General features: G+C 35.3%; 1 protein-coding gene across 1 annotated transcript in view; it reads right to left on the reverse strand.

The window, feature by feature from the left end:
• LRP1B (LDL receptor related protein 1B) overlaps positions 1-24,455 on the reverse strand; it is a gene marked incomplete at its 5' end in the record, with an annotated part of 698,113 nt that overhangs the window by 268,125 nt on the left and 405,533 nt on the right. Inside the window, 5 exons of the mRNA XM_081955361.1 lie at positions 5,627-5,816; positions 8,528-8,747; positions 15,073-15,253; positions 19,441-19,677; positions 21,235-21,378. Coding sequence (XP_081811487.1) covers positions 5,627-5,816; positions 8,528-8,747; positions 15,073-15,253; positions 19,441-19,677; positions 21,235-21,378 — 972 coding nt within the window. The remainder of the gene's footprint in view (positions 1-5,626; positions 5,817-8,527; positions 8,748-15,072; positions 15,254-19,440; positions 19,678-21,234; positions 21,379-24,455) is intronic.

The raw sequence follows: 24,455 nt of genomic DNA on the forward strand, positions 1-24,455 counted from the left end.
GAAGATTAAATTCTCAGACTCTCAATATATCACCCCCTCCTGCCTGCAGCTGTTGAGACATTTCCAAAGATGAATTGATGCAAGAATGCCACCATATAGCATTCATAAATAAATAAATAAACAAACGTATCAAGGAAAATGAAATACATTGCTGGTTCATTTACATTCTTTTTTTATCACTTTAAGTATGATAGAATATTTGAAAAATGAATGGGGAAGAATTGACTTCTTAAATATGTAGTGAAACAGGGAAAATGCAATGTATTATTGCCTATCTTAGTTGAGAGTTATAGTACAGAAATATACACAGAAATGGCATCAACATCTATGGCTTTTTTAAAAAAATGTATTATATGTTGTTAGTGTTTTCACTAAATTCTACCTGAATCTAGTTTGGAGATTAAAATTGACATTTCTGTTCTGTTCTTAGAACATCTAAGAAATTTGAAGAACAATGTGTCATACATCCAAGTCACAACATTCAGGCCAAATTCAATAATGTTTTTCTTTTTTGTCCCCTGAGGAAGAACATTTCAAGAGCATCCGTGAAAGTTCAGAAGAATGTCTAGCATTAGTTTGACAAAATAGCTAAACCTGACTGAAAGCCTTTCTCATTGTTTGGAACTTGCCCAATTAATTGCACAAACCAAATGTTAGAGAGTCCTTAGATATTTACAAGCTCCATAATACTATTTAGCTTAACTATTTAGCTAATCAGCACTGTGTCAATAAGGCTTAATTTAGATTGTTCTATTCACTATTGACTATTAGTGTGAAGCACAGCTGCTAGGTATATCCATATTGATTCAACTTTATTACTTAGCCTTAAAATCAATATGACTATCAGAAGCTTCATAATAGTTGTTAGGCAACACTGATTGCATTTTCATATTCATTTATGTACCACTACCATTGCCTCAGACATGATCAGTGTGAGACACAAGTACATGTATGTATACTTGCTTATATGCATCTCTTGTTAATTTTGCCTTACCTTTATATCTATCTTTCTGCCATCCCAATAATATTTCCCATGTTCTATCTAAATTTAAATTATATGTTCATTGAATGAGGGTCCTGTATCACATTCATTATTTACAAAATCAACAGCATTGTTGGGTTTGGGTTGTTTTGTTTTGAGTCTTAGACAAGATGCCCTCCAAGCTTTTAATGTTATGTGTGTCTGTAGACCTTCCTTCTCACACATATTCACATACAAAAACAATAACCTTCCTGGGGATTTCAGGAAAAGAAGGAAATAAATGAAGTCAATCATCCTACCAAATGGGGACCAAAGGCATTGTGTAAAAATTCTTCATGACCGTAACGAACTAAATTCCAGTCTATTTTTTAAAGAATTACTGATAGTCAATGAATTCTCCAGGTCTTACATTCTACTCAGACCTTTGTTCAATTATTCATATTATTCAGACTACTGATGCTCTATTATTTAGAAAAGCTTTGTGTACAATAGATCTGGGAATGTACTGTATATTTATAGTGTTAATAATTGTATGCAATTGGGATATTTTTTCTAAGGAAGAGAGTAGTGTTTCATATAAAATTCTCAATATGGGGAAAACAATGAATTGCAGTAGACCCTTATGAAAACAGAGGTTAATTTATTATACCATAATTGGAGGTTGTTTTTTTTTTTCACTAGGAAATGCCTGATATCAAAAGGAAGAGTAGTACATAACTTCTACTCCTTAACATCAAACATCATTCATAACATTTTTTTATAAAAGTTTAAAAAAAAATTTCAAAACAAACACAACACATAAAATCCTCCTTCTTTACATACTGTAGAAAGTGTATCAGTTGGTTACAAAAGACTTTCGTGCAGCTCTTCCACAGTCATCAACCATAATTCATATTAACTCAAGTATTTTAACTCAGGTATATTTATACATGTTACCAGCATCATACCTCCTTTTTCATGTGACTATAATTGTTTAAATGCCCTTCATCATAAAATATACCAAGATTTAAAACATAACCACATACTGGCATTTCATTTGCTATTTCTAATATCCTCCAATAACACTGAATCCTTATGGCCTATTCTAGCTAAACATCCATAATATTTAATAGCAAAATTTTCTAATCCTTCTTTCCAAATCACTGTTTATAATTTACATCCCGTTTCCTTATGTTGTACACATACATACATACATACATACATACATACATACATACATATATTATTATTATCATTATCCCTCCTTTGTTTGACTATATCCTGCATCATATCATTTCCCCCCTAATAATCAAGACTAAACTGAATCTAACTTAATTCTTTTTTTTAATTAACATTTATATATAATCCAAAAGGGTTTCTAATCTTCCTTTCATGGGTACCATTCAATATTCATATCCAGTTATTGCTTATTATAACACTACACATTGTATACATTATTATAATTATCAATTATTTATTTAACTATACCTATTGTCACTAAATTTCACTAAGTTTAGCTAGTTTTAAATTATACTCTTCCATCTATCAACTTGTATCTTTCCAGTAGCAAAACAGTCTCATATCTTCTGCCATTTGTGGTGTCAGTCCTCTAATCATCTCCTTAATCAACTTTGTATGGACTCCTCTTAGCAACTCTTTGCTTATAAAATCTCTCATGTAATTTTGATGCCCTTCTTCTGTTTCCTTAATAAGCTTATCTTTGATTGCCGGTAGTGTTATCAATGATATTGCTAATAAAATTTTTCTCTTTAAATACATAAATTATTTTGTTTTCTCTTCTTCTGTATCTTGCCATCTGGGGTAGATTTCCCCTCCATTTAATTCCTCTTTCAGTATTCCACTCTTTCACTTTTCAGAGACAAACCAATCACTATAAATATCAGCCATTTTAATTTCTTTATATTCATTTTCCTCTTCGATTTTTAGGATTTTAACTACCACTTTTTCTATTTGATTAGCATCTTCTTCATCATATTTTGCTGTTAGGTGCACTAAGACTTCCAACTTCTTCTCTATCCTCTCACGTGTATCTGATAATTTCTGTATTTCTGAGTGTATCTTTTGCAGACTTAAAACTTCTTTCTGCTGTTGAAATTGTGCCATTATCTTCAGCTAACAAACACTTCTGCTCTATCTTAGAAGGTTTTAACAGGATTAAGCATAGATTCACAATAACATTTCATCTTTCTCTGGTTAAAAATATACTTCAAAGGAACATCTGTGTGTTTTTTCTTTTTATCACTCTTTATAAACAAGCTGTGACACCTTGAAGTACCAAGCCAGGTTAATCAGTGAAAAAAGTGTTTCGTTTCCAATACACAAACCTCCAGCCTCCGAGTAGCAATGTTACAATGTTACAATTTCTTTGTTTCTTTTTGTATCTTTTTTGTATTTCAAGTTTTAAAAAAAAGTCTGATTCTTAAATGAGTTAGAAAAACACCTACAGTAATGAAAGAGGAGAATTTTAGTCCATAGATTACAAAGAATTGTAAAAGAAAAAAAATAGAAGGAAACTTAATCCATTCGCTTTAAAAGGCTTGCATAAATTCCATCCGTGAAGATAGCGTTTAAAAAGTAAGATAACCCATGTCCAAAACCAGTGCAAATTTACTTCCGCCACTTATTTCCTCTGTTCTCCAATTTAATTTTTTTTTTTTTTTGGTAGGCAGTCACTTTTAAAGCAGTAAAAATTCATCACCGGCTGGAAACACTTTCTCTTTCCATATCCTTCTGTTTTGGAGCCTCCCCGACTTCATCAGACAAATGGCTGGATTTTTTGTCACCGGCTTGAAGAACTTCTCTTGGATCAATCAGGTACTTTGCGATGTTCCTGAGATCAGCAAGACATATTCTACTTGTTCACCGTCTCTGCGGGACGGTTTAGGTCTGTTTGGACCACCCAAAAGTATCGACTAATCAGAGCATTGAGATTGCATGTCGTGTTGTCGTGACTTTGGTTCCTCCCACCCATCATTCATAACATTTTGTATATTGGTTTAATGCATCTTAATTTCTAAAACCTGGAATCATTATATTGCAGATCATAGAAATACAATGCTTACTACTGCTGCCACAGTACAAACCATATTTTTATTTTTATTTTTAATGTTGCCTTTTAACACAAATGTTTTTAATGTTGCCTTTTAACACAAATATAAAAAGGCAACATTAAAAATAAAAATATGGTTTTCTGCCTGCATGGTCTTCTGTGATGAGCCGAAGGACAGAAAGAGGGAGTAGTGACCTTCCTCCCATATTTAGGCATACCAGGGGTTGTAACACAAATACATACCTATTTCCCCGGCTCAACTGATAAGGAGGCGAGCCTGTGGCTTAGTGGCTAAGACTCCTGCCTAAGATATAATACAGCCCAGGTTCAAATCCCAGTAAGGGTATGGCTAGCTGATGAGAGCTAATTAGCTCGAAATAGATCTATACTAGTCTCCCTTTATTTATTTATCAGTACAAATACAACATATATATAAAAAGGCAACATTAAAAATAAAAATATGGTTTTTCTGCCTGCATGGTCTTTGTGATAAGCCGAAGGACAGAAAGAGGGAGTAGTGACCTTCCTCCCATATTTAGTCATACCAGGGGTTGTAACACAAATACATACCTATTTCCCTGGCTCAACTGATAAGGAACAGAGCCCGTGGCTTAGTGGCTAAAACTCCTGCCTAAGATATATACAGCCTGGGTTCTAATCCCAGTAAGGGTATGGCTAGCTGATGAGAGCTAATTAGCTCGAAATAGATCTATACTAGTCTCCCTTTATTTATTTATCAGTACAAATACAACATATATATAAAAAGGCAACATTAAAAATAAAAATATGGTTTTCTGCCTGCATGGTCTTTGTGATAAGCCGAAGGACAGAAAGAGGGAGTAGTGACCTTCCTCCCATATTTAGTCATACCAGGGGTTGTAACACAAATACATATATATGTGTGTGTGTGTGTGTGTGAATATACACCTTATATACTATATTATATACTAATGATATACCTTATTGATAATAAGGTACTTGGTTGATACGTAGGACGCTGGCAGCAACCGTATCAACCATTAGCACCAGTCAATGATATTTGTGATGCATTTTTGAATGTTCATTTGACTGAGTTTCATGTTTAATGAAATCATCATCATCATCATCATCATCATCATATAATCATACTATAATCATAATTAATGGTCAAATTCTATACAATTAGTTTTATGAAATTTCTGTTGAAAACAATATAATACATGATGTTGAGGATTAACTCAAAAGTTCACACATGTAGGGGCAGCTAGAGGTAACTTCCAAAGCAGTAGCAACAGCAGAAGATGTGGAACATATACTTGTTTTATGATTTTAAGAGATGATTTGTATGCATCACTATAACAACGGAACTGCAAAATCTCTTTCAAAACTAACCCATGTTTATTTCAGTGATGACAAGTGGCAATTATCTTTCACTAAATATATCTTACACATCTGCATTGACTTAGTACATAGAATTAATTTCACATTTAATGGATTAGTGTGTTCACAGCAGATTGAGGGAAATGTCTGAAGCAATGTTGAATGTTTACTTCTTCTATAACTACAATTATTTCAGTGTTGCATGGTGTGAATGCAGAAAATGTTATTTTCAATACCTTGTTGCTTCTGGGGATCATAAATCTGCAACCCAAAGAGAGGGGATCTCTCACTTTTCAGAAGTGTCACATTTCTAGATATCAAATCCAGTTGGAAAATAGAGCCATTCATATAATCTGTCCAGAAAATATAATTTCTGTGATATGATAGTCCAAATGGATGATTCAATTCTTTCCCACTGTAGACAACCTGCAATTGATTGACATTAAATAGTTGTAGCATTCAATATATCCCTACATGACTTAACATTTAATCAGAAATTAAGAAATTTGTGAATATTTGATTTTACATGTGTGCAAATATATTTAGAGTTTTCTTCACAGAAAAAAAATCTATTCCAATCTCTAAAGCACCAATTTAAATATCTTCAGATAATAAACCTATTTCCTAATTTTATTTGTCAAATTTATAAAGGTTGGGGAGGAAGAGAAAATGTTCCTCCATTTCATCCTGCTAGAAAGGAATTTAATGGATCTACCTCTAAGGATGGTACTCTGTAGAGATTCTCAGTTATTCAGGTCATGGTTGTCCCAAAGGTGATTATTTTTATCATGTTTCCCCAAAAATAAGAGAGGGTATTATTTTCTTTTGACCCCCAAAATAAGTGCTTGGCCTTATTTTTTGGGAGGTCTTATTATTTTTGAGATGCAGGACGCAACGAGCATGGTTACCTTATGGCTGCTGCTGTGTTGCAATATTTCTGGGGAGGGCTTATTTTTTTTGGGAGGGCTTATTTTAGCACATGTGCTCAAAAGCCCGATTGGGCTTATTATCCAGGGAGATCTTATTTTCAGGGAAACAAGGTAGGAGGCAACTAGACTTTCTTGTTTTTTTCTTTGAGGATGTTTCACTTCTTATCCAAGAAGCTTCTTCAGCTTTTCTCCACTATTCTGTCAGAGCTGACAAACTTTCTTGGATGAGAAGCGAAACATCCTCAAAGAAAAAAAACAAGAAAAGTCCAATTGCCTCTTTAAAAAGCACCTTTGGGACTCTAAGGCTGCTACATTCCTTACAAATATCTTATTAATTATTATGATTTCTCTATTCTTTCTAATTACATTTTTCTAATAAAAATCCACATCAACATAGTATGCATATAGGCATAGATTACTAATAGGTACTAACATTGTTATACCTTAGAAAAATGTACTGGAAAACCATTTGTACAAATTCAATGGATTAGTTGACCATAAAGATACAAACCATTGCTTAATTTCATCCAAGGGTATAAATTGTGTTCAGAGATTAACTGATTAATTTAAAGGAAACTGCAATATGTAGAAAACTCATGCATTTTCTTTTTAGACAAATTCCTTATATTGACCTTCCAAAAACTAGGGCTTCAGGTTGATTAGCTCAAAGCTGACATTGTCTTCCATTACTTTGAGTAAGGATGTTCAATCACTGGCAGTCCTATTCACAGGGGTGTGTGTGGGTGTGTGTGTGTGTGTGTGTGGAAAGAGAGAGAGAGAGAGAGAGGGGGGGGGGGGAGAGGGAGAGGGAGAGAGAGAGAGAGATCTATGGCTAGCATTAATCCTACAAAATAAAAAATAATAAGTGATGCCTTAGACCTTGAGGTACATGATTAATTAATTATCTGTTATTGGTAACCCTAGAAACAAGCTCTAATGATTTGGTAATTATTTGGATCACCAATTCTAGAAGGAAGGCACTGATAACTGATGACCAAGCTGGGTTTTGGGTACAATGTAGTAAAATCAGTTTTTTCACAAGTTATTGCAACTATCATTCTAACAGATCTATCTGTATCTAAATTCAGTACACAGAAATTGGACAGATAAAATCACTGAACTTTGGCAATTATATAGAGCATATCTATGCAATGCACATAATTAAAGATAGACTAAATACAAAACAAACATCATAAAATATATTTCAGCACAGACCATTAGCTGTGTAAAAATAGCACCATCAATGTTATAGGAATTGTTAAATTCCAGGCCAAATAAAACTGACACCTGAGACTAGGTTTTCTTCTGTATAACAAGAATTGGCCACACAGATAGAGACTTGGTCCAATATGAAATAAAAATAGTACCTCTACTCATCATATGAAAACAACAAAAAGCGTAAGACATTTGAAATACAGAAAGCCCAAGTGATATCTCATATACCATTTTTTTCTATCTAATCATATGGATAGTATTTTTTTTTAAAGTTCATACATAAATTGTATGATAGTACATGTATATTTGTGTGTGCATACATGTCAACCCTACTGAATAAATCAGACCAGGAATCATCATCTGAATTAAAAACTGATTATTTTATTGAGAATGGCTATAATAGCAGAATCTTGCAAGGTTGATTGTGCTGTACCTCTTCCCCTTCTTATTCCTAAGTGAATTAGGAAGGTGTTTATTTAAATTTCTTCCACACATTGTCTCATTCTTATGGGCCTAAGTTCCCCATCATTGCTTTAGTAATGGCTTTTGCCTATCTTTTTCAGGACCACCAACTTACACTCTACTGAATGAGTGCGTATATTCATGTGTGACATTTTTTTACGGAATATCTAAAAATGCTGATATATGGTATCATGTACTATTATGGGCAGATACATTAAAATAATTAGTAAGGAGTCATATTAGACTTAACATGAATTTTCGTGTCTTGATCTCATAGTAGAATAAGGATTACAAAAACTTTTTACCTTCTGAAATAAACAAATAGTTTCCTTCCTTCTTTCCTCCTTCCCTCCCTTCCTCCCTCTCTTTCTTCCTTCCTTCCCCCACAAGACAACCCAATAGTCCTTAGACTGGATTTTGCACAAGATAATCAATAGGCAGCCTTAAAGAGAAAAGAGAATAAAGAAAGTGGCACGGTAATTCACTAAACAGGGAATCTAGGGGGGGGGGGAGTATTATATTTTCTTTTACCTTGCGGTCACTTCCATTCAGATATATTCTTTCAATATGATCATAATAGGCATCACACCAATACAATATATTACTTTGATAATCCAGAGTTAATCCATTTGGCCACAACATCTTTAATGTCACAAATATTTGACGGTTGTTACCATCCATCCATGCTTTCTCAATTCTTCCCATACTATCATCTATTTCATCTTCTTCCCAATCTGTCCAATACATCCAGCTGTGAAATGACAAATTAAAAACATTAATTGAATCATTTATTTTTTTTAGTTGTAGAACTTTAATCATAAACAACCTAAAATCCCTTCATATTTTTTGTGTAAGGTTTCTGTTTTCTCTCTTCTGAGATTAATAATAATAGTAATAGTAATGATATAATAGTAATTGTTGGAGCCCTCAGAGCGATATCTAAATGACTTCCTCAGTATCTGGAAATATTGACTTTATCAGACCTGAACACCCTAATTTTACAAAAAGCTGTGCTTGGAACTGCCTATATTGTTCAACTCTATTTTAATAATTTTAGGTTCTTACTGGCACTTTTAATTGTTAAGTTTCTTCCACTCTTAGATTGTGAATTCAACTGTAGATTACCCACACGTAATATTATTATCCCAAATCCCAAAACATCTGGCGCAGCACTTGAACAGCATCAACGTTGACAAAATTATCATCCGTCAATTGAAAAAGACAGCTTTACTTGGAACAGCTTACTGTGATGACTATTTTACACCGTCAAACAATCACATCTGCCTATCTCCTGGGGAAGCACTTGATCGGTGATAAAAAGACAAAATCCAGTCTCCAAATCTGGGTAATTGTGAAACTTCACCTTTCACTAAGTGGATACACACACACACACCACCACCACCACCACCATCACCACCATCATTAATTTTAATATCTTTCTAATATGCAGTGCTTGAAACCCTGGCATCATTTTTAAAGCACTGGGAATAGGACACCGACCTATCAAAAAATTAAAATTAAATACCATATCCCCACCAACACTGGCAGGGCATACTACTGTGTATAAACCCCACACCCATTAATAAATGATGTTACTTAGTCAGATAATGAAATGTCTGCAAGGAAACAACTAAGCTCAGAGACCACAAAGGACTCCAAAAATTAAATTAGGTTGGACATGCACCTATACATTCTTGTAACATCATTTTGCAAGTATGTTGAATAATAATGCAATAGTAAATATATATTTAAGAGGTACCATGGCTTTACCTATTGTAAATACTGCCTAGCAGATAATCCTTTATTTATTATATATGGTACTGAGCTGTACAAATTACAGCTTCAGATACAGCCAAGGCTCATTTGAGATTGCCTTTAATGAAATCTTTATGTCAGCTGTCTAGAACTGAAGTAAATAACCTAATCAATATACTCTTTACTCTCTCCAAATGTACAATGAATCAATAGACCTTGAAAACATTTATTTGACTTGTTAAAAGGATATTACTTAAAACATTGTCCTAAGTGTTTTGCAGTTTATATCTGTCACATCCAAAACCAGGCTCAAATTATGTGGTAATGATTTAGCATAAGAAATTAATTAAAATATAGGCAAAATTCCAGCAATATTCATTTGTAGTATGGAATTGCAATTTGGCAGTTACACTTCTTATTGTAAAGTTATACACACGGTCCTACAAAATGAGCAGCATATTTATATCCATCTAGTCATATAAAAGGGACTTCTAGTTTGCTAAACCTGTTTTGATAAAATCTAACAGAAATACAACAATGATGGTGCGAGAGAGTGGACCAGTATGTTTCTATATGCTTAGATTTAGTAATAACTTAAAAACTGAGCCTGTTTTACATTTATCATATATGAATCTTTTTTTTTCTTTTTAAATTTTATTTTAATCACCATTATCTGTAACTTTTACACTATTGCGATTATATTTCAGAATAGGACATGAGACAAATGCCAAACATAATTTGGTATTTCTCCCAAGTGCTGGAATAGAGTGAAGTCAGAGTTTGAAGACAGTGTTGTTGGTTGCATTGAAGGAGTTTGGTTGTGGCACCAGGTATTTCTGCTTCTTAGTTATAAGCCCAGCAGAATTTTAGATGGAGCTCATACAAGTAACAAAAGTATTTTAAATAAAGAAATAAATGGGGGATTTAATAAAAAATGGAAAAGTGGTGAATAGCAGAAATAGCAAATGAATTCTTAATTAAGATCCTTAATCATTAAGGTGCCAGGCTAGAAAATGAGTTCTAATTCCATCTTAAGCATGAAAGCCAACTGGGTGTCTTTGGGCCAGTCATTCTTTCTCATATCACAGGGTTGTTCATGTGGCAGTGGTGTGATTCAAAAATGTTTACTACTGGTTCTGTGGATGTGGCTTGGTGGATGTGGTGTGGCTTAGTGGGCATGGTGTGGCTTGTTGGGCATGGCTTAGTGGGTGTGGCAGGGGAAGGATACTGTAAAATCTCCATTCTCTCCCCACCCCATTTCCTCCCAATCAGGTCAGGAGGCAGAGAAAGATGGGGTGGGGCCAGTCAGAGGTGGTATTTTCCATTCTCTGAACTACTCAAAATTTCTGCTACCGGTTCTCCAGAAGTGGTCAGAACCTGCTGAATACCATCTATATCTTGTGGGGAAAATAGGAGAAGATAGGTGTGGATGTGTTAGCTGCCTTAATTTATTTGTAAATAAATCAAATAAATAAATAAATAAATAAATTTGGGGTACAAATGAATAAATAAGGCAAAGGTCTAGAAACCAGGATACTATGAGTTCTAGTCCTGCCTTGCAAATCTGGGTGACTTTGGATCAGTCAGACTTTCTTATGGCAAATCATTTTTGAAAATATTGCCAAGAAAATTGCAGGGATTTTTCCAGACAGTCACCACAAATAAGCACTGATTTAATAATAATAATCAAACAAATGCCATGTGAATTTGGTCTTTCCCCCAAACTTTGAAAGTGAAATTTGAATTGGAGTACCAGAGACCTCCTGCCTGGAAGAGAACATGTTTGGCTGGGATACTGTCAGAATCCTGGCATGTTGCACATAAAGGTGTTTTAGGGTGTGAGTTAGTAGGGAAAAAAATGCAAAGCTATTGATAGCAGCTTGTGATGGAGACAGCTGCCAAGAAAAGGTAAAGGAAAAAGAGATACTGAGAAGTATATTGCAGTTTGTTGGTTGCATATGAAACGCTTGAATTCAAAAGGTGGAGCAAAAGATGGGTGGATGTTGCACAGATCATGCATAGGAGGAGGGTCCTAAAGCACTAGTCATGTACTACTAATCTATAAGAAGCCCCCTGGGTTTTACTGAAGTAAATTACAAAACTATGTAATCCGTTTAAATAGTCTTGGATATTTAGGAGATGACCAGCCAGAGCTCGAAGGTGGGGTCAAACTCATCGGAATCCCTACACCCCTGAAAAAGACCTAAATCAAGCCTCCCCCCCTGATGTCCATTGACTCTTATCTGGAGTCCATTTGCTTTGATTGTTACTAGATCAGATTCGTGGTTAGAGATAGCATGGAAAAAACTTGCAGTGCTTTTGAATTCGATTTTGGCCCCTGGTTTCTTGCATCTATCACAATGCTTAATAGTGCTTGCTCATTTCACTCAGCTTTTCCAAACAAATATTGTGTGTGCGTGTGTGGGGACTTTCTGGGTATATATGTATAGGTTAACAATCGATGTTATGGAAAGTGATATATTTAATTGCAACTTGATTTTGTCAAACTTCCAATTTCTTGCTTTTGGCTGCATTGCACAAATGTTAAACTAGACACTGAAACTTGTGAAAGCAGAAAGAAAGCTAGTGTTATAAAGTGCATTTATGATGTCATCTGATATTTTAATCTTGAGGTTATTATTCTGAGTAAATGTTCTGCCATATCCCAAGCTGACTTTTATTCAAGCCAAAGCAGAGCAAATATCGTTTTAATTAGCAGAATACCATAGCTGGTCAACAAATATATCATTTCTTGGTTTTTAAAACTATAATCACACTATTTTGCAATAAGGAAAATAGTTATTTGTATGTAGTTATACTAATTGGTTTACTTGATTTCCCCAGGCAGATTTTCTTTTTCTAGCTTTATCCTGAGAAAATTTACTACCAACTGTTGTAGTATTTTGCTACGCCAAAAATTCTTGTCCTATCAAGGTAGGGAGAGAAATAGCCAGAATGTATAGTTGTTTGCTTCTTTGTACTGTATTTAATCATTTGTAATATGATAGTTAATAATATGAGTTAGTATTATTTTCAGTTAATTGCTTTGAGTGGTACAAGAAAATAAAGCTATTAAGGAAATGGGACGTGGAAGTAACTTTTAAAAGAGGGTGATAGTGAAGTTGATTTTAAAAAGTATGCCATGATTTGATTTAGGCTTTAAAGGGGGTTACAAATAGTCCTTGAATTACAGCCACTCATTCAGCAACTGTTTGAAGTTACAGCAGTGCTAAAAAATGGTAATTCTGCCTTGTCTCCAAAGTTAGGGCCATTGAAGAGTATAAAGAGTGCTGTCTTAAGCCCCATCCAGCATCACAGCACAAAGCTGCAGCCATCTTGCTACCCTGTGCTCCGCAGGTGTTGCCATGCCCAGCCGACCTTTGCCATCTTCCTATTGCTGAGGAGGAACATCCTATGTGAAACAGCTTCTGGCTGTGCCAGACCTTCTCCCACGCTGCTCTCAAATAGGACATTGAGGCCACCAGGGCAGGAAGGCCAGCAGGGTAAACACCATTGGATGACACGTTCAACAAAAATGGCAGAGCGCAAGGCAGCAAAAGGGAAGAGAGACGGGGAGATAGGCAGCTGAGATAGGTAGTCAAAGAGAAGGTTTAACTTACCAAGGCTTGGGTTTAGGGCTGGGAGACACCAGGTTGAAAGTGGATTGGGATAGTTCCTCACCTAATGCCTTCTTTAATCTGTTTAGCAAAAGCAACGGGAGTGCAAAGTTTGGCATCACTAAGCAATGAAGTCACATGATGTTGCACTTTAAGTCCACATCACTTAGTGATGGAAATTCCAGTCCCAATTTCTGTTGTAACTTAATGATTACCTGAACTATATGCTGGCCTTTCCTAAACTTTTCTCCTGAAAAATATATGAAAAGTGAAGTTAAAGTGATTTTTTATAAATTATTTTGAGACAATTTAGGTTCATTCATTCATTCATTCATTCATTCATTCATTCATTTCTTTGCTACCCATCTCACAGTCCAAGGCAACTCTGGGCACCTACGGTATTTGCTTTGCTATTATTTAGAAGCAAAACTTTTTTAGCAAAATATAGCTGATCCACTTTTTGGTGAACAGATGAACAAAACTTTCATTCAGCAAAATGATTCTGATGGAGAAAGATTGGGAAGTGAATTTTGCAAGTGACCTCTCTCTCTAGAGCTCTAGAACATATATGAAGTCCCTTTGAGCGGGACAAGGAATTCCAAGGGCATTGAAGAAAAAAGTTCCCTTACCTCATTCTGTTAATGATCCTATTTTTAGGGTTAAATCTGTTCAGACAAGTAAGGATCCAATTCAAAAAAGTGATGCATCTCAATGAACATTGGCATAAATACAATTTTAATGTATTATTTTGGTTCATACAACTGATACTTTTCTGGGTTACCTTGATTACATGACCCATATGAACTGAAAGCTCAATAATCATCTCTAAATAACCCATAATGTACAAGCACTACATAAAATCCCATGTACTATTTCTCCAGTCCTATGCTTATGCATTTGATTTTCTATCAATTACAACAATTACAATGTACTTCAAATGAGTCAACTAACAAAATGCATCCAAAATCTAAACCCATGAGTCCTGTAGGATTGATATTTGACAAAGTTGCTTCAATGCTGCCTTGCTGCCATGGTTAGCATAGTCACATGGTCATCACTTCAATGTTTTCTGACTTCCTACCAAGGAAATCAATGGGGAAGCAGACAGGAAGTCAAAAGTCATTCCTGCTGCCACTGCTTTTTTGTATGCCCATAGCAGGGGTGGATTCTTGTCAGTTCTAACCTCTTCTATAGAAGAGGTTCCACAAATCTACAGTGCCATTTACAATCAGTTCCAGAGCGAGAGGAGGAATTCTGGGAGTTGAAGCCCACAAGTGTTAAAGCTGTCAAGTTTGAACCCCCCTGGGATTTTTTTCTAAAGGTTTAGGGGTGCAAGGGTCTTGTAACTCCCACCCAGTCACATGGCCAGCAAGCCACTCCCACAAAGCAAGCCACACCTACAGAAGAGGTTCTAAAATTTTTTGAAACCCACCACTGGCCCACAGTCATTCCGTTTCTCTGTTTGGGTATGGAAATATCTCAAAAATGATGACACAATAGGTCAGAGGTTGTCTAGCTATAACTACAAATTTAATCCTTTCTATTTCATTTCATTACGTACACACACAATATTGAGTCAAATCTGCTGTGTAGACAAATGAGAAATGATAATGACCTTAGCTGACCTTTTGTAAATAATTTGTGAATCTTCCTAGTGCATTTTCAAATAGATAAACTGTTATTTAAGATAGAAAGTTTTCATACCCATTAACAGGATCCACCACAATTCCTCGTGGGTGAGACATGCCACCTTCCAGTAGAATTTTACGGCTCTGAGAAGCTTTTTCTAGCCTGGCAACATTAATTGTTTTCCTGTAACCATCATTTGTCCAAAACAAATTATTTCCAATCCAGTCTATTGCAATGCCTTCTACATTATCGAGATCTGTATAAACAAGCAATATAAATATAAATATATATGTATATGTATATAATTTTCGGTGCCTGTGTGTGCACGTGAGTGTGTATAATATTAGGTACACTAGTATTCTCAATATAATTCAAGTTATTTATATAATCATAAATAATCATAGTTATTTATAATTATAATTGCTGTCACATTTCACAAAACGATCAATAACAAGATAAAGCTAATACGTCCTTTATAAAAGCCTAAGCAAATAGTGGCCATAATCGTAATCTGACTATAATCATAATCTGACTATAATCATAATCTGACTATAATCATAATATTCATGATACTGAATATTTAAAGTGACCAGTTGTAAGGTACAAATAGCATTGAACTTATTGTCTGCCTTCGAAGCAAGAAATATATGGAAGTGAAAGAGGTTAATGACAGCAATGCCGAATCTAGAACAGTTCCTTATAATGGAATCAAGTTGTATTGTTGATAATTTTCTGGAATGGTGTGAATTGCAATGCTATGTATGGATTGCAATGATATGTTTTTTCAACATTTATTTATTTGATTTATATCCAACCTTTTCTTTGAGGAGTTTAAAGTAGCACGAAGAATGATTCAAATACTTTTCTGGCACAGTCTATCTAAAGGCAATGGAGTATCATTAATTATCTCTTACTAGTTTCTTTTATCATGATATAAAATATCCTGGCAATAAAATAATAACAGTGACAGAACATATGCATAATAAATGAATAAAAGCTATGGTAAGTAAATTAACAGTCTTTGATGGATAATACCGTGTTAGTGCAAATAATTACATTGAACATATCACTTGGGGAATAAACCTATGTTTAGCTTATCTAAAATAACTATTACATGTATGTGTATGTGTATGCATATGTATATTGTGTGTATGTTTGTGCGTGCATGTATCTATATTTTAAAAAATAAGCAAGATAGGGAGTACATTAAGATCATTAGAACAGCAGCTTTTTAGAATATATAACAGTTCATCAAACATTTCCAATTAAAATATTCTATTTTCATTTGTTTCTATATATTTTTTTTATTGAGTAGCAGCAAAGATGACATTTTCAAGAGTAATTAAACATGTTAGGTACTGCAATATTTTAGCAGAAAACCAGCTCACTTTCCAACATGGATGATTAATTTGTTGTTTTGCTTTTGAACTTTCAAAGAAAATTGTAATATAGACTGTGCAACAACCGAATTACATATTGAAACTTCATATTCCTCACTCATTGCACATAATTGCTTTTCTAGTATTTCATCATAGCGAAGGACACACTCCTATAGGTTTTAAAGAAGGAAAGAAGTGATGCATTGTAACATTACAATTAAAAACTAAGGAAACTTCTTAGATCTACTAAGAGAATATAAATGATGTAAGAAGTACTGCAGAAAGAGGAATAATTATTATTCTCCATATGAAATCACAATTAATATTAAGGAATATAGAAGAAAATTTCTCTTGACAAAGTTTTTGAATGTGAATTGGGAGTGCAAAGTTCCCCAAAATGTTAAGTGCACCAGCATGCCTAATTCCCTGTCCTACTGTCCCCATTTAGTTGTGACCATTTTCTGTGTTCTTATACATGTTTATTCTTATTCCTTTTATCTTGAACATGGGTGACAAACTAAATAAACAAATAAATAAGAAATATTACAAGGGAAGGGTGGAAACCACATGCACAGAAAAAAATGCAACAGCTATTCCTGTCCCTAGGTATTTGGTAAAGTATTCCCAAATGATTACACAGCCAATTACTAGATCATAAAGAGTTTAGAATGACTTGCAATTTAGTTTGCAATAAAAGAAACTAAGAAATAAAAGTAAGTTTAAACAAAGCAGAAGTAAAATAGAACAATAAAACAACCAGGGGGGGAGGGGGAACCACACACATATACAATCAGTAAAAAAAAAAGATGAGAAAGTGGGGAGCAAAGAACAGGTCTATCAATCTAGCATCCATCTCCAATGTAGAACTCCCCATCGGGTGCCCAAGCCAGTTTGCAAAGAGAAGTCTTACAGAATGATAGGAGGTTGGAAGCAGATCTTATCCCAGAAGGCATGATGTCTATGGATATTCTCCGTCACCCAGGTCATGGTTGTCCCAAAGGTGTTTTTTCCAAGAGGCAATTGGATTTTGTTTTTTCTTTGAAGATGTTTTGCTTCTCATCCAAGAAGCTTCTTCAGCTCTGAATGGTTGGTGGGGAATGGAAGGATTTATACTCCTTAAAGACAGCTGGTCATTTGCATTCTTTTAGAAAGTTGTTTAGGCCACCTGGAGGTTTATCTGTGTCCTCAGGGTCACCTGAGTGGTGTAAATTGGTACAGCACCTTCTTGGAACTGTTGAAAGGACTATGTTGTACATTCGAGATAGACAATGTTGTATCCCTCCCTCTCTGTTGAGAGGGGGTTGTTCAATTTTGCCATATAGTAGATGGACTCTTTCACCCCTCTTTCAAACCAGCAATCCTCTATCCAAAATATGGACATTGTTGTCTTCAAAAGTGTGGCCTGTGTCTTTTACATGCAGTCGGACTGCTGAATCTAGTCCTGATGTGTTTGTTCTCCTATGTTGTGCCATGCATTTATGAAGTGATTGTTTCATTTTCCCAATGTACAGATCTGCACATGGCCCACTGCATTGTACTGCATATACCATCTTGCCCAGTTTCTTTCTGGGTGTTTCTCCCCAAGGATTAATGCCCTGACATCTGTTGCCCAACTTGTTCTGCAGCCGCTTGCAGTTGGACGTCATGTGGCACATTGTGCCGATGCTGGCACTTGTGGCAGGATGCTGCATGGTGAATTGTGCCAGTGGTGCTGCTTGCAACATCTCATGCCAGTGCCATCACTTGTTGCAGGATGTCATGTGCATGCCGCACCAGTGCCACCGCTTGTATGTGCAATGGCACACCACACCACATGGCCTCCTGCTATGAGCAGTGGCACTGGCACAACATGCCATGTGGCCCCCTGATGCAAGCACTGGCACCAGCCTGACGAGCCACATAGCAGACTGCCACAAGTGGTATCACAGGGCAATACGGCACATAGCCTTCTGGCACAAGTGGCAGCACCATCAGAAAGCAGCATGAGGCATCCTGCCACAAGTGGCAGCACTAGCATGAGACATCACATGGTCTCCTACCGCAAGCAGCCACAGAAGAAGTCAGGCAGAAGAACAACAAGTGTCAGGGCCTAAGCAGCCTGGCTGCAGTGATTCTAAAGTATATAAAGACCTGGTGCCTCTTTTGTAGGGAAAAAAAAAAAGTATAAGACTGTCTTATTTTCGGGGAAACAACAGTAGGGGTATTAAATCTGGTACTACTCGCTGTTGAATCAGAAGTATTCCAATTTCCATTAAATATTGATTTTCCTTGCTTTATGATAGTTTTGTAATATTTCTTCAGCACAATTGAGAAATTATTTTATGATAAATGCAATGAAAGGGGTAATAAAACAGAAATATTGAGAAATAACATTAGTACTGTACTTCCTCTTCTCGGCTAAGCTATGAATGTCCAAATTCAACTATAGACGGGGTCAATTGGCTTGAATATGGCAGAAACCTGACATAGCAAGGCTAAATTAAATTATTTATCTTAAACTAGAGTGGCACAGTTAACTGTTTGAAAGTTCTAGTTCTCCTGTAAACCCATATCATTTCTGCTTCCTCCTGTCCTTGTCAGGTTCCAAAAGCTTTTTTGTCCTGTGCTTCATGCACTGAACCTGAGCAGATGCTGGTTGTTGGTATAACTGATAGCCCTGCCCTTTGAATTGCTGGCCTCTGGCTTTTCTTTCACAGCTGGGAAAGAAGGAAGAAAACTTGATGGTATCATGTAGACTTTGAAATTTCTTCTGAAATTGGTGAAGATGCTTAAATAATTTATTGACTTAGTACCAAGATATCATTTCTCCTAAGAATATCCTGAAATTATCTCCATTGGTAGTGTATGTTAAAAAATACAGACTATTTTAAATCCCAGCTACCGAGTAATATATAATCAAAACATTCTGGACAACAATGATCCTGCAGTCATGAAATCTGAAATCTTAAACTTTCAGAGTTTTAAAATAAATAAGCAAACTTAACTTGATGCCTATTCTTGAAAATGCTTGAGTGAAATTTTCAGTTTCCAATATTCCATTGAAATTTTTCCATGTATTACTTACCATCCTTCAGGATTGTTTCACGGCCAGAGCCATCAACTTTCTGACGTCCTATCAAGAAACTAGTAGTGTCTGCAAAGTATATGTAATTGGTTTCAGCATGATAATCCAAAGCTCGAGGATTGACCAAATTTTCTATAGGGATCATATGTTCATCAGCTATTTTGGTATTTAGATCCATTCCTTGAATGATGCCTGGACGTCCTTTCCCATAAAACAGGAACAATTCATTCTTTAGTCCTACATAAAAGAGTATTAAAAACTTAAATCACTAATATTTCATAATTTATTTAGACTAAAAATGAACGCTGCTTTATTTAACACTAAAACTTTTTGTTTACAATTAAGATTTTATATATTCTGAAGTCATCTAAGCTAAGAATGATTGGTCAATTAAGCCAATTAAATTTGTTAAATTTAATTAAAACAGTTGTTTCTGTTACATCTAATTGATCACTGCTTTTTATACCAATATTTCAAAAGTCCAAAAGAACATCAGACTAGTGTTAGTGCAAAATTGATTTGCATAATGTATTAAATGGATCTATTGTTTGCTACTAACATGTAATAATACTGTAAAGTTCAGCAAAGACACAATTTATTTTTTATTTTTAAATTCAAAAACTAAAGCAGAAAATCACAAAGTAATAGACTATACTTTTTATCTGAATATATATATATATATATATATATATATATATATATATATATATATATATATATATATATATATATATATATATATATATATATATATATATAAATACTTATATATTCAATTACTGTCTTCTTAAACATATTGCAACCTGTAATCAATATTGAAAATAGAAGCACCCAGAGCAACTAGTATTTAAATTTTTTTTTTAAAAAAATATTTGGATTCAGTTAAAAATTGTAAGTTAAATTTTGGCTATATAACTTGCATTATGGTAGTTTTTGTAAAGGTTCACATAGGTTATCAGGATACAAAATGCAAACTTATGATAGGACTCAACAAACATACTATCCTGTAGGAGACAAGAATAACAAGAAATAATGAAATATGTTTCTGCTACTACAAGGTCCAGTCCATACATACATACATACGGATTAACAGAGTTGGAAGGACTCTTTAGGTCATCTAGTCCAACCTCCCCCCATCCAAGCAGGAGACCCTACACTATTTCTGACAGATGGCAGTCCAGTCTCTTCTTGAAAGCTTCCAGTAATGAAGCTCCCACAACTTCTCAAGGCAAGCTGTTCCATTGATTGATTGTTCTCAGTATCAGAAAATGTATCCTTATTTCCAGGTTGAATTTCTTTGTTCAGTTTCCATCCATTATTCCTTGTCTGGCCTTCGGGTGGTTTGGAAAATAGCTTGATCCCCATCTCTCTGTGGCAGCCCCTCAAACATTAGAACATTGCTATCATGACATTCCTGGTCCTCCCCTTCACTAGACTAGCCATGTGCAGTTCCTGCAACTGTTCATCATATGTTTTAGCCTCCATGCCCCTAATCCCCTTGGTTGCTTTTCTCTGCACTCTTTCTAGAGTCTCAACATCTTTTTTTACAGTGTGGTGACAAAAACTGAATGTAGTATTCTAGGTTGGTCTTACTAAGGCTTTATAGAGTGGTATTAGTACCACACTTGATCTTGACTGTATTGCTTTAATATGGTAAGAACATACTGCTGAATACTTCCACCACCTAACATTTAGCTCATGCAACTGGTATTATTAATTATTTTATTTAATATAAAGAATTCTACTCCAAACACAAATTCTTTCTGGTAAAGTGTTTGATATCAGAAAACATACTTTTGCATGATCTGCCATCACTTGCCAAGACAAAGCCCATCCGGCAGCGACAAGTCCTGCTTTTATAGCTGCTGCTGAGCAAACAGATGTGTGAACATCTACCTGGTCTTCCATGCTGGTCTAGTTCACACGCATGGCTTCTTACTGGAATAGATAAAAAGAACAAATTGGAGATTCTTTTTTTAAAAAAAAACAATGATCAAACTCCATAAGGCAAAATATAAACCTGAATGTTTTAATGTCTTACAGGTGAAACTCAAAAAAAATTAGAATATCGTGCAAAAGTTCATTTATTTCAGTAATGCAACTTAAAACGTGAAACTAATATATGAGATAGACTCATTACACGCAAAGCAAGATAGTTCAAGCTGTGATTTGTCATAATTGTGATGATTATGGCGTACAGCTCATGAAAACCCCAAATCCACCATCTTAGAAAATTAGAATATTACATGCAATCAATAAAACAAGGATTGTACATAGAACAATATTGGACCTCTGAAAAGTATAAGCAAGCATATGTACTCAGTACTTGGTTTGGGCCCCTTTTGCACCAATTACTGCCTCAATGGAAGCTATCAGCCTGTGGCACTGCTGAGGTGTTATGGAAGACCAGGATGCTTCAATAGCGGCCTTCAGCCCTTCTGCATTGTTCGGTCTCATGTCTCTCATCTTTCTCTTGGCAATGCCCCATAGATTCTTTATGGGGTTCAGGTCAGACAAGTTTGCTGGCCAATCAAGCACAGGAATCCCACGGTCATTGAACCAGATTTTTGTGCTTTTGGCAGTGTGGGCAGGTGCCAAGTCCGGCTGGAAAATGAATTCAGCATCCCCATAAAGCTCGTCTGCAGAAGGAAGCATGAAGTGCTCCGAAATCTCCTGGTAGACAGCTGTGTTGACCCTGGACTTAATGAAGCACAGTGGACCAAAACCAGCAAAAGACATGGCTTCTCAAATCAACACAGACTGTGGAAACTTCACACTGGACTTCAAGTATCTTGCAGTGTGTGCCTCTCCATTCTTCCTCCATACTCTGGGTCCTTGGTTTCCAAATGAGATGCAAAAGTTGCTCTCATCAGAAAAGAGGACTTTGGACCATGGAGCAACAGACCCATGTCCAGGATCCATCTGCGTGTGGTGGCTCTTGATGCACTGACTCCAGCCTCAGTCCACTCCCTGTGAAAGTCCCCAACACTTTTGAATGGCCTTTTCCTGACAATCCTCTCCAAGCTGCGGTCATTCCTGCGGCTTGTGCACCTTTTTCTTCCACATGTTTCCCTTCCACATACTGTAATTTTCTATTAATGTGCTTTGATACAAAACTTTGGGAACATCCAACTTCTTTTGCAATTACCTTTTGAGGCTTTCCCTCCTTATGGAGGGTATAAATGATGGTTTTCTGCACAACTGTCAGGTCACCTGTCTTTTCTATGATTGTGATTCCTACTGAACCAGACTGAGAGACCATTTAAAGGCTCAGGAACCCTTTGCAGGTGTTAGGGTTTAATTAGCTGATTAGAGTGGGACACTGTGAGCCTAGAATATTGCACCTTTTCACAATATTCTAATTTTCTGAGATTGTGGATTTGGGGTTTTCATGAACTGTAAGCCATAATCATCACAATTATGACAAATCATGGCTTGAACTATCTTGCTTTGCCTGTAATGAGTCTATCTAATATATTAGTTTCACCTTTTAAGTTGCATTACTGGAATAAATGAACTTTTGCATGATATTCTAATATTTTGAATTTCACCTGTATTCATACTCGATACGAAGTGTTTAAACAGTTATTATTTTAAAAAAAATACTACAGAACAATGTTTATTTTATAGGAGGACACAGATATAATTTTTTATTTTAAACATACAAAAAGGGAATGCATAAAAATATTAATAAACTCTGACATTTAGCTTCTATTCTTAACCGCATTTCTTCATTTATTTCCATGATAGTTTGTATTAAATGAGGTCCTACTTTCTGTTTATCAACCATATAACCGCTATGTTTTAAATCAGAAAGAGCTTGGGAGATTGGGCTGTGTAGGTAAGATACTGTTTAGGGAATGGTCAGATTAGAGAGGGCATCACCTCCAGCTACATAATGGACAAAGAAAGAGATTCAGAACCTTCTCAGGCTTAAAAGAGACCCTGGGAGATTTGCAAGATTCTGTTAAGATAACTTTACAATAAAGTACTGTTAGCCATCTGGTATGCTTGGGAAAACTAACAATATACATGTATTATAATTTCCGTGTGGTTACTGTTGTTAAGTCACTTGATTTTTCATGAGCCTAAGCATACTTCAAAAATGCTTCAGAATTATTTGGAAGAAGTGACTGGGATCATACACAAATGCAAATTCTGCAACTTCTGTAAAAATCTGGAAAAAAAGATGTTACTGCTTTAAGGAACCATCACATTCAAGCAATTATTCAAGCAGCAGTGCTATTTTTTCTGGGATAAAAGGAATATGGGAAAAAAAAGTAATATGCATTTTAGTGAACAGTAAAAAAAGATACATGTCTGCAAGTTCAAGATCTAGATCCTTTGTTTAGAAACCTTTCCAAAAAGGTGTGTAGCCCTAACATATACATATCTCAGGGTTTTTTAAATTGTTGCATTAATGCAAAAGAAGAGACTATTGTTTTAATTGTTTAACAATAGTCATAACAATATTAAACGAATATTAAAAAGACGATAGCAATGATAATAGTTAAAATAGTACATGAAGTCAAAAATTACATCTACACTATGATCTGAGAGAAAGGAGGAAGGGGAAAAAAACATAAAAGGGTCAGAAAATTCTTCCTAAAAAGAATTGTAAATTTAGAATTTAGTTATTGATACCAGCCAAACTTTTGGGATAACTTGGAGTGGAGCAGCTGTCCAAGCAAAGCCCGCCATTGCTATTGAGTAGCAAATTGCTATCCTTTTGCTTCAGGGGGAAAAAATAACCCTACTTTTCTGCAGCTTTTATCAGTTCTTGTGCCCATCTAGAATTAGGGTAATCTGAAGAAAGTGAATAAATTGGAAAGTAGTTGGAAGGTTGCAGATTACAGATTAGGAACAACTGAAGATATCTGCTGCATTCTTAATCATGTCAAGACACTCATTAAAAAAACATTAAAAAGACACTGAGAAATTCTATTATATGTCATAGAGAGATCACGTTACATGATTAGACCTTGCACTCCATCCAATTTAAAAAGGGGAATGAA

This window comes from Natrix helvetica (assembly GCF_964273705.1).
Source record: "Natrix helvetica genome assembly, chromosome: 1".
In the NCBI taxonomy this organism is placed as follows: Eukaryota; Metazoa; Chordata; class Lepidosauria; order Squamata; family Natricidae; genus Natrix; species Natrix helvetica.